This window comes from Lycium barbarum, chromosome 3 (assembly GCF_019175385.1).
Source record: "Lycium barbarum isolate Lr01 chromosome 3, ASM1917538v2, whole genome shotgun sequence".
Taxonomy (NCBI): domain Eukaryota; kingdom Viridiplantae; phylum Streptophyta; class Magnoliopsida; order Solanales; family Solanaceae; genus Lycium; species Lycium barbarum.
In genome coordinates, this window is record NC_083339.1 from 108,626,783 (window position 1) to 108,638,032 (window position 11,250).

At 34.9% G+C, this 11,250-nt stretch overlaps 1 protein-coding gene across 1 annotated transcript; it reads right to left on the reverse strand.

The window, feature by feature from the left end:
• Positions 1 to 1,575: 1,575 nt before the first annotated feature.
• LOC132631775 (LRR receptor-like serine/threonine-protein kinase ERL1) lies at positions 1,576 to 8,037 on the reverse strand. Its single transcript, XM_060347482.1, has 27 exons — positions 7,651 to 8,037; positions 7,147 to 7,285; positions 6,819 to 6,890; positions 6,665 to 6,736; positions 6,498 to 6,569; positions 6,340 to 6,411; positions 6,186 to 6,257; positions 6,032 to 6,103; positions 5,870 to 5,941; positions 5,707 to 5,775; positions 5,522 to 5,593; positions 5,346 to 5,417; positions 5,198 to 5,269; positions 5,052 to 5,123; positions 4,902 to 4,973; positions 4,736 to 4,807; positions 4,568 to 4,639; positions 4,423 to 4,494; positions 4,270 to 4,341; positions 4,102 to 4,173; positions 3,920 to 3,991; positions 3,767 to 3,838; positions 3,609 to 3,685; positions 3,398 to 3,526; positions 2,965 to 3,303; positions 2,430 to 2,800; positions 1,576 to 2,235 (listed from the first exon to the last, which is right to left on the reverse strand). Exons 1-27 carry the CDS (start codon positions 7,742 to 7,744, stop codon positions 1,894 to 1,896), a joined length of 2,928 nt encoding a protein of 975 aa, XP_060203465.1. The 5' UTR covers positions 7,745 to 8,037; the 3' UTR covers positions 1,576 to 1,893.
• Between the last annotated feature and the right edge of the window lie 3,213 nt (positions 8,038 to 11,250).

Sequence of the window (11,250 nt, forward strand, 5' to 3'; positions counted from 1 at the left end):
TAAATACATTGTATTTTCATAAATGTAGTGTATTTTTATATCCATATGTATCGTGTATTTAGAATACAGTGTATTTCAATGTATTTTACATTTTGGGATGGCTATACTTTTCAGTTGTGTACTTTTATATATTCACATACTTGTTTGTGTAAATACACATATACAATGTATTTACGAAAATAACAAAAAAAAAAATAGCTACTATAAAATATACCATTAAATAAAGTCTAACTTACCTTATTGCATTTGACCTCTCGGTCCTGAAATCGGATCTTTTGCGAATTGCATAATTCGCCATAACGGCCTTTATTGTATCCTTATCCTTGTAAATTTGATCTACAATAACCTCTTTTTGATCCTCATTGGAAATTATCAAGTTGTTGTTTTCAAATAATACAATAGCCTTACCACAATTTGACCCCGCCAAATCACTTCAACTATATCCATAGCCTGCATATTATCAAAGTTCGAATCCGATAATTGACAGAATTCAATGCTGATAATCACGCGATTTCACTTTTTACAAAGTTCTAGAGAAACAGCCTCTGTTTTCACAACTGAATCGTTTTGGTTTTCACTGAATATTTTTACGTTTTCGTTTTGTGAACAAGGAGGAGGATTATCGAATGAAATAAGGAGAGAGAGTCCTGCACAATTATGGAAGAACAACCGTTACACTTGAGATATGGTAGATTTGATTTGGCTTTCCTTTTTTAATATATTCTGTTCTAAATATAATGCCTATTTTTACTCCACTCTGTTTTAGGATACATGTATTCCTCTGTATTTATATATAGGGAAATACACATGTAACACTTAAAAGATAGCTACAATTTGTAAATTGAAAACTTATAGCTATATTATGTTGGAGCTTATAAAATGTAGCTGTTTGTGTAGGTTTCACTAAGTTCATATCAGGCCTTTTATTTATCCATCATTTGAACGACGTCACTATGATTTCAGGCTATAATCAATTAACAAAGGTTCAAATTCTAACCATAAGTACATGCGTGTATGTGTACGTATAGAAACTCATTGTGGTGATTGACCCAGTACCAGTTGGACTTCTATTCCATCCTATCATGGGGCGAATTTGTATAATTAGCCAAATCTGTATTGGGAAGAATTTCCCAAGATTAATAATCAAATATTCCGAAAAGAAAAACCAAACAGAAAGGGACTTCCCACGAGAGCCTTGATTTCCACAAGACCACAACCAACACCCTATTTCGTACTTCGCAGGTTTTATATATATATATATATATATATATATATATATATATATATATATATATATATATATATATATATATATATATATATATATATATATATATATATATATTAGACTAACACAAAACGTAAGTACAGGTAAATATATGACTAATGCTAGAATATCAGAAATTGTTTGCTAATTTTATATATAATGGTGAAATTGACGAGCAGACATAATTGTTTTCGTAAAGAACAAAAAATATTGCATATCAAATGCTATGTGCCCCTATAGAAGAATCTGCTTTGCTGCCATTTCTTTCCGGTCTGCCATTCATGAACGCAAAAAGACGTACTGAAATATGAAGGCGGATTCAAAACCTGGACTGCTAAGCTTAGTGTGATTAACTTACACTGTTTGAACTCTATACATGGACAAAACATCAAGTCCAAGACGGAAATAGATCTCAACACAGATTGCACAGAAGTTGAACAACACCGGTTATATCTAACCTATTGTGGATCTCATCCACCATAAACGTTCAATCTAGATATGTGAAATACACATAGCCTACCGTGTGCCTATTATAGGAGAAATCTCTAACATCAAAAAAGCTTTTGCCAACATCTATGCCAAGTTCATTTACTCCTGATTTGATATGATGTGTCAGTGAACCCAAGTCAAAAGGTGTTTTTGGATATAGCTTCTCGAAATCTAACAAGCCACTGTGCATCGGAGGAATTATCATTCTGCTGGACTTGCGGTAGTCCTTCCCCAATCACAAACTTAGTGTAATCAATGGATTTGGGAGGGGCTAAACAAGGTTTGGTTGGCGGTGGAGGAAGCAAGGAAACAAGTACCCTAGCAACCTCGTGCATAGTTGGCCTCTCACACGGGAATCTTTTTGTGCACAGCAACGCAAGCTGAAAAGTCTTCCTCACATGCATTAAATCCATGCATGTAACAGATACCTCAGGATCCACAGCCTCCATCACGGTGTTATCATCCGCCTTTGACAATATCTGCAACACAAATCAAATTACTCAAGGCAAATGTCATAGGAGTTGAATAAAACAAAGGACCTTTTGATAGAATTCGCAAATGCAAGCGGCGGAAGGTGAGAAATTTGTTGAGACAAGTTGTCGTTCTTTACTACCCAGTCTGAGATTAATCCTTTACAAATAACTAAGGTAGAGCAATTAGTGGAGAATAATACCAGCTGATGCAAGTTCAAGTCATTATCGACAGGTTTCTTTCCCGTCAAAAGCTCTAGGAGAACAATGCCAAAGCTGTAGACGTCTGACTTTTCAGTTAACCTGGAAGTCCTGGCATACTCAGGGTCAATGTAGCCTATAGTGCCCAACACCAAAGTTGATGCATGAGTTTTTGCAGTAGGGATGCATTTTGCAACCCCAAAATCAGAGAGATGAGCCTCAAAATTTTCATCCACTAGAATGTTTGAAGATTTTACGTCTCTGTGGATGATTCTTGGGTTGCAATCGTAGTGAAGATAAGCAAGACCCTGAGCAGCTCCAACAGCAATTCTCAGACGTGTTTCCCAGTCAAGCTTCACCTTTTTGGATGGCCCTATCACATGTATTCAGTTGATAATTAGTTATTTCCAAATCTATCCAAGTTTATAGCATCATTCTCAGACAGGGAAAAACAGTAATAAACTTAACTAATTAGTCATACACTGTCTAACATGAAGATGTTTGATAACAGGTTAGAAGAATAAGAGGGTTACTAACCATGAAGTAGATCCCAGAGTGAACCATTCTCCATGTAGTCGTAAAAAAGGAGATTCCCATTAGGGGAAAGTGAGTAACCATGCAAGCTAACAAGGTTTCTGTGCCTGATGCTTCCAATTGTTTCCAGTTCAGTCTCGAACTCTCGCAAGCTGTGCGGATGCGTAGTGTAAAGTCGCTTAATGGCAATTGGTCGGGAATCTTTCAAAACACATTTATATACAGTGCTGGAAGCACCATATCCTATTATGAATTTCTCGCTGAAGTTTTCAGTAATTCTCATAATGTCATCATATGTATGGATGGCCATATCCATGTGAAGAACCACGAGTTTAGGGGAACCTAGGGAATCAGAGGGAAACAAGAAAAAAGCAACATAAATAACCTGAAAATACTAAAAAACAAAAGAATAGAGTAGTCATCTAACAATTTCAACCTTGATTGGTCTTAGGTCCCTTCAGAAACTGATGCGGTTGATTGCACTTGTACACAGCAACTATAACCATGGATAAAAGCGCTATGAAACCCAAAATGGTGCAAACAACAGCTTTTCTGGAGAAGAAGGCTGCAAACTTGAAAGTCATTTTGATGCACGACTCTAGAATAACAAAAGATCCGGTAACTAATGCACAAAAGTGAGGTCATACCATTAGATCTTGGTGCATGGGGGTCACATATTGAACCTTTCCAGTTGTTGCCACAAAGTAATGGGTTCCCCAAAAAGCTGATGACCACAATAACGGGGTCAGTTACTTGGGCTAATGCACATATGTAAAGATGAAGCTACAATCTATACAGAAAATACCTGTCAGGTGCAAACCGCGAGAAATTTCGTGAAAGAGGAACAACACCACTGAAATTGTTGTAGGAAATATTCCTGATGCAGTATGACATAGATAAGTAACTCCAGGAAGAATTAGAATGTGTATGATGTAATGGCAAAGACGGATGAACTTACAGACTAGTTAGGCTGAAACAATTGGTCAATTGGTCAGGGATTGCTCCACTGAGATCATTAGCTGTCAAAGTACTACAAAAAGAAACCAAGCCAATCAAAAGTGAATTAGAATTGACTATGATATTGAAGAAAAGCTGATTAAACTCTAAACCAATGCACTAGACAACACTAGTTGTACTTACAGAGTTATCATGGTCTGTAGCTGACCCAGCTCTTTGGGGATGCCACCAGAGATCTTGTTGCATGACATATCACTGCAATAATAGAAACCAGTCTCAGCACAAGATAATCAGTATACTAAAAGGTTCACATTTTGAATGCAGTGTAACCAAAGCTCTGAAGAAACTCACATGGTCTGTATACTTTTCAGACTGCCGAATTCTACAGGAATTTGTCCATCAAGACGATTGCTGCTCAGATTCCTAGAATGTGTAATGACATTGATTATGTTCAAGTAACAATATAATACAAGCTCCTGGAAATCTAAAGGTTTAATATCTCACAATGTAAGAAGATGCTCCAAATCTCCAATAGAACCAGGGATAGATCCAGAGAACTCGTTGCTAGAGAGATCCCTGAAGAATACAAGTGTTAATATAAGGAGTAACTTGAATTATGAAATCATTCCCTTGACAGTCAAGAACTCACAATGTATCAAGGTTGATGATTCTCCCAAGTTGAGAAGGTATGTGACCTTTAAATTTATTTGATGAAAGATTTCTGCCAGGAACATATCAACAATGTGTTAATATCATATAAAGGAAATTCAAAATCATTATCATGAACACCAGCCAAAAGCAGAAGAATAAAACATACAGATATGTCAGGCTCTCTAGATTCTTGAACCCTGAAGGAATCAACCCGTTTAAGTTGTTGCCATGAACATTACTGAAAGAAGAAACAAACATGTTATTAGAAACAGAATCAATAGAAATAACAAAAGAGAATAAAAAAGTCTTAAAAGCATAAGCAACAATCTTACAGTTGATTTAATGCTGAGCAAGAGCTGATATTTTCAGGAATTGGTCCCTCCAAATTGTTATTTGCAAGATTCCTGATAAAGGAAAGCTAAGAACTAGATGTTCTAAAAGAATGTAAAACTCGAAATATACTACAAGAATTAAAGGCTCACAATTCAAATAACTGGTCCAGTTTGCCAAGTTCGGAGGGAATTTGACCAATTAGCTGATTGTCATTTAATTGCCTGTAAATAAGATAGCTCAATGCATGAAGCAAAATAAGGCGTCTTGCATAATGTACGCTAATAAATCCTCTTACAAGTAACTAAGTTTAGACATATTTCCCAACTCCGGTGGTATTGGCCCTGTAAGTTTGTTGCCGTGAAGGTACCTGTTGAATGTACAGAGTTAATCAGACAAACAAGTCACGAGTAGAAAAGTAATGCGTTCAAATAGTGATGACTTACAGCTTCCCAGTGTATGATAAATTGCCAAAGATTGAGGGAATTGGTCCCACCAAATCATTTTCACTCAAATCCCTACAAAGAAGTCAGACATCATGTAACCTTTTGACTTGTAAGCAGTAACTACTGAAAATTGGAGTTGATAAAAAAAGAATTGATGCAGTTTTATAAATACTCACAGAACAGCAAGGGCTTGCATTAGACCAATCACTTCCGGAATCTTACCGGTTAGCCTATTTCCTTGCAAAGACCTGTCGAAAGGACCACAATCTTCATTACCCTTCACAGAAATGAACCCAATGACGGAACAGATGAAGCTAGCAATGACAACAGCTAAAAATCACTTGAATCAAAATTCACTAACAAGGTGGCCACTTGTAAAAACCCAACATTGTAGGGAATCTCTCCAGTTATCTGATTGTATGAGATATCCCTGAAATTGAGGAAAAACAGACTTTGTTGGAATCAAGCAGCAGTAAGAGAAAAAATGTAGTATAACATAATAAGTGCAAGGAAAGGAAACTGACAGTATCTCAAAGCTAGTACAATTTCCAATATTATCTGGAATTGTTCCGCTGAGGTTATTGCCCCGCACGTCACTGAAACAATATGAAACTTCTGAAGTTAGAATAAACAGAGATATAACACCAAACAGACAACAAAACACTGCATATAGCCAGAGCACTTACAAATACCACAATCCACTCAACTGGCACATATCAGGGGACAATGTTCCTGTCAACAAGTTACCTCTCAAACCACTGCAAAACAGAAGGAACAAAAACATTGCAAATTTCACAAACACAAAATAAATATCTTCAAACACCAAAAGTATGCACTCACAGATATTGCAGAACTTCATTCCAATAGATCAACCTCGGTATCTCACCAATGAGCTGGTTTCGAGCCAGATCACTTCACCATTTAAATAACCATCTGTTAATAACGGATATTGACTAAATTTTGAGGGAGATAAAACTAAAGTCATGGAACTCACAGCGTCTTTAGGTTAGGGATTTGGGTTAGCGTGGATGGGATTGGACCAGTCAACTGGTTGTTTTTCAAGTTCCTGAACCATGGAGTGAATTAATTCATCATAACCATATTTCAACTAGTAATCAGTAAACATCAATTTAATGCTGTTAAATAACTCACAACAACTCTAGCTGCTTGAGCTTAGATATAGAGAAAGGTATATCTCCAAAGAGCAAGTTATCAGACAAATCACTGCAGAACATAGCAAAACAACTAGTGTGAGCAACATAAAACTTACTGATCCCAAAAAAAATGATATTAAAAGGCATAGGGTAAAAACTGTTTACAGAAAGATCAGTGAAATGCAGTTGCCAATCTCATCTGGAATTTGACCAGTTAATTTATTTCCCTGAAGGTCTCTGTCATTAACATTGAAATATTACATCAGCATGGACGACGAATAACAAAGAACAGTTAATTAAAAGAGAAATTGGACCATACAAAGATTGCAGATTCCTCAAATCTCCAATGGCTGGTGAAATTTCCCCGCCCAAGTTCAGATTAGACAGATTCCTTCAGCAAACAAAGAAAGCAAAATCAGCTAAAAAAACAAAAATTACTATTTGTTGCTTGATTTGTTTCGTATCTTAATATTTTGTTGTCATATTTATCTTGCCATCCAGTATCGATCACAACCACCCTATCCCACACCTACCCTCCCCAAACCCCACTTGTGAGACTACAGTGGGTATGTTGTTGTTGTTGTAATAAGAGGTGTGCTACATTATAGCTATTAGTGAGGATTAGAAAACAAGGATGTAAAACATACAGGGCAACAACGGACATGGAGAAATTTCCACACAACACGCCTCGCCATGAGCAAAAATCGTCGTCGTGGACATCATCCCAATCTAGCAACACGTTTGCTACGTTTCTAAGCGATGCCTTAATCGACATCAGTGCTTTGCCTGCGCATGTAGTTAGAACCATTTTTAGCATTCATCAAATAGTAGCTAGTAATGCAAAAAAAACTGGACCCTAAATATATAACACGGATTTTTTTTTACCACAACTTACGTTACTCAAGAAACTGAAAATCAAAACGAAATTTCGAACAAGAACTTTCATATTTCCTAGATAGCACACTCCATATATCTTCCATGTACCAAAACTCAGAATAAAGCAAAACAGAGGAGCTAGAAAAACCCTTCCATATGTTCAAAAGGCATGAAGGAAAGAACAAATAAAAAAGTTATAAAAGTAAACACTGCTAGCTTTTGTAACATTTTCTGCATCACTGATGTGTAAAAAAGGAGTGAGAAGAAAGAGTTACCTTCTTCACTCAGTGATGAAACGATCGGTAAAATAAGCAATATAGCCAACAATACTAGGAAGGAGCAGAATTTCATCTTCACTCTCACATCCATTATCTCTCAAGAAAATATAAATAATGCTGCAGATGGTAATAGCTGGATTTTTACACTGGAGAATAAGATGAAATTTGGTAGAGTTTATGTGGCATAGTTAGTAGTGAAGAATTTGTGTTTGTGTGAATGAGAGAGAGAAGAGGAAATTCAGAAGAGGGGCAGAAATAGCAGCAGCAGGCATTTCGCGTGAAGTGAGAGAGGGGGGAAGCTATGGAGAGCGAACATGAAATGCAGTGTGTGTGTGTGTCTCTCTGTTTTTAATGTCACCCAACGTGTGTGTGTATTTTATGAAGACAGAGAAACTTGACATGGTGGTTGCAGTCTCGTATAAAGAGAGAGAAGAATTATCCGTAATCTGTAGGGTAGTGATTTTTAAAAATAATTATCTTAAATTATTTTTTAATTTAGAAGTTTACAATAAAATTTATTATTGCTTTTTCTTTTTAACTTTAATTATAATTATTTTCAAAGACTACAAACATAAAACTTCAAATGTGGAGAAATGACAGATAATAGACGACAAAAGATAGTTCTTCTCAACTCATAAACACAAATAACATAGTCAAAATCTTTTCTAATCATACGAACGAAGTGTTTGACTGAACACAAAATTTAAAAAGAAAATTACTAGTCTAAAACAAGCCAATAAAATTATGGCCAGAATTTTAGAATTAATTTATTGTTAAATATATTTTACTGATTAAAAAAAAAGTGTAATATAAATTGAATAAATTAAAAAATAGAGAAACGTACTCCAATAAATAATTTGATAAGTAGGGAGTACATATTGCAAGCAGTAAACGGCGGTGAAACGACGTTAGTCTTTCAGTGTCTCGAAATATTAAAAAAAAAGTGGTGGCAGCGGCCGTCACCCCGTACTACCGTTTCCCAAAGTAGTTCCACTTTTTGACAGCTACGCTCCTGGATCACGCTCTTTAATAGCGCGTGACAGTGTCTTTTGGCTCCCGTACAGCACGTGTGCGCGTGGGGGAATGGATAATGAAAAGGGAGTGTTACAAGAAGGGGAACTAGAGTTTTAAAACAAAAGTTTCCAAAAGAAGTAGGGGTCACTTTGGAATAAAACAAAAGAGTGGATATGCATGTCAAAGTGAAAACATTCCAACAAACAATTTACAAGAAAGAGATCATGTTTTCATTTTCTCCAAGGAAAGAGAAAAATTGGTAGTATTGCTTTCTTAACAAGGAAAATTTAAAAAGGAATCAAATTGTTAGTGATGCAAATTTAAAGCTATACCAGTTTGTACACAAATTTGCTGATTTATTTTACTGAGCATTTATGTGTTTTTACATGGACCTGGAAAATTAGCATTTTTTAACCGACTGTCCAGCTTTTCCTCCTTTTTTCACTTTGCCTAAAGATTTGAAAAGATCCATGCGTATATAGCATGTGGAAGATCCGTATGTAACAATGTATAGTTTGACCTCTTCTATGAATCCTTTTGCTGCAATAATAATTGGATAATAACTTGTAAGCAATAATAAAACAATAATAAACACTTTGCATAATTATCTTTGATGAGTGATTGGAGTTACAATCTAGTGATAGTATCTTGGAATGACAATATCAAGCTTTCACATTGTTAAATGATTACTTTGTATGCAATTTTTCTATTGCAACTAAATCCAATTTTATCCATCATTTTCTTACAAGTAAAAGTGAGAAGGCCCGCCCTCCAAATTGTTCAAGAATAGCAACGTTGATTTTCTCGACCCTTTAATTTAGAATTAGTCAATTTTATTTTTCAATGAGACGAGAAAAGGTTATAGCTCAATGGTAGAATATCAATAAGAGGCTCGTGAGATCGATATGAGGAGATAAAGATGACTATATTTCTGGCTGCAAACTTTCAACGAATATAAAGGACATAAGAAAAATATTACTAGTATCATCTATTGATATTCGGTTAAAAGGAGGGATGAAATTAGTAGAAAAATGAATAAAAAGTGGTGCTATTTATGAATCCAAAAGCGGATCGAGACAACAACTCAGCTGGCTACGGCAATGGATCGAGACTTCACAGAATTAATTAGTAGTAACTTATTAATTACAGAAGTCCTTGTATAAAGCTGTTGTTGTGCAATCCTTTTTCTGTTATATAAACACTTTCATAAGTGCAGACATTAAATTGATACTGTACTAAATAATGGTGCATTACTGATTGGTTTATTACCAACCCCCCCTCCCCTACCGCAGACGGCTGAAATCAACGGTGATTCAAAGATTAGGTAATTTGTAACAAAAAGATCGAGAGATGTTTCAGAAGTTGAAACTCGTAAAAATGTAGATTAAATCAGTTCATTTTTTATTAGACTCGGCAGCAAAATTTTAACCTGTTTATCCCTATGGTAAAAACTAATTGGACGTTAAACTTTTTTGAAAAGACAAAAAAAAAAAAAAAATTTAATCAACGTAGCGAAGAAGCTATCTAATAGTTCCATTTCACAATTAGTGAATAAGATAATGACTTTAACTACTTAATAATTCTCTTATCAGAACCTTTAATTAATTCTCTTATCAGAACCTTTAGTTTACTTTCTCCAATTATAAGTTCTTTTCAAGTTAATTTTATTGAGAAGTTTTTTTAATATTATATAAATTTGAATTTTATATCATATTATTTTTTTGAAAAGTTACTTCTAAGGGGCATGGAGCCCAATGACCAAGGCTCAGTCCTGGCTTCTTCTCCCTATAAAGAATTTAGAGAAGAGGAGGAAAAATACCCCAAAATTATTATGGTTTTGCCCTGATTTTTTTATCATATTTGAGTTTTACTTTTCTTTTGAAGGAAAATTAAATAATTACCATAATTATTTTTACTTTTCTTGAAAGAAAAATATAATTCTCTTCCATATTTGGTTATTACTTGGCTTGGAGGAAAAGTTTTGGACATCTATAAATTGAAGACATCCTTCCCACAACTAGAAAACACAGAAAAATACTACAATATAGTCCTATAGAGAGTTTCACTTAAGGGGAGATTTATTCTCTCAATAGTTTTAGGATATTTTTTATATTAGTATTATCATGTGTAGGTCAATTGACACCACTCATATCATATAATAAAGTTTCTTTTATAGTTTTTTTTTTTTTGTCGTCTGATTTATTGTCGTTTAAAGATGGAAATTATAACTTCGGCATGACGCCCTGATTATTTCAATCACCAACAAGTGGTATCAGCGTCAATGGTTCAATAAGGTTAAAGACAGGTTCAAGGTAAAACAGTTCAAGTTGCAACCAATTCGACGATAATGAAGGTTTTTGTCCAAAAAAAAAAGATATCTAGAGTACTACATATGGATATAATTTTTAATCATATTTTCAACAATCCTGCTGATGCATATTTTTAAAACAAAAATTATTTTTAACTCATGTTTACTTTAACGCATAAGCTCTAGTTTTCAACTCATGCTTACTTTTAACGCATGAGCCACTACAAAAAAAGGGCAGTATCCAGAGATTGAAAGTTGCAATTCGCGGAGGTTTT

Excerpts from the sequence above, each read along its gene's own strand:
- LOC132631775 (XM_060347482.1), bottom strand. The coding sequence starts at position 7,744 with ATGGATGTGAGAGTGAAGATGAAATTCTGCTCCTTCCTAGTATTGTTG. Across the intron at positions 4,495-4,567 it reads ATCATCAACCTTGATACATT|GGATCTCTCTAGCAACGAGT; the intron begins GTGAGTTCTTGA and ends TGTATTCTTCAG. Across the intron at positions 4,342-4,422 it reads TTGGAGCATCTTCTTACATT|GAATCTGAGCAGCAATCGTC; the intron begins GTGAGATATTAA and ends TACACATTCTAG.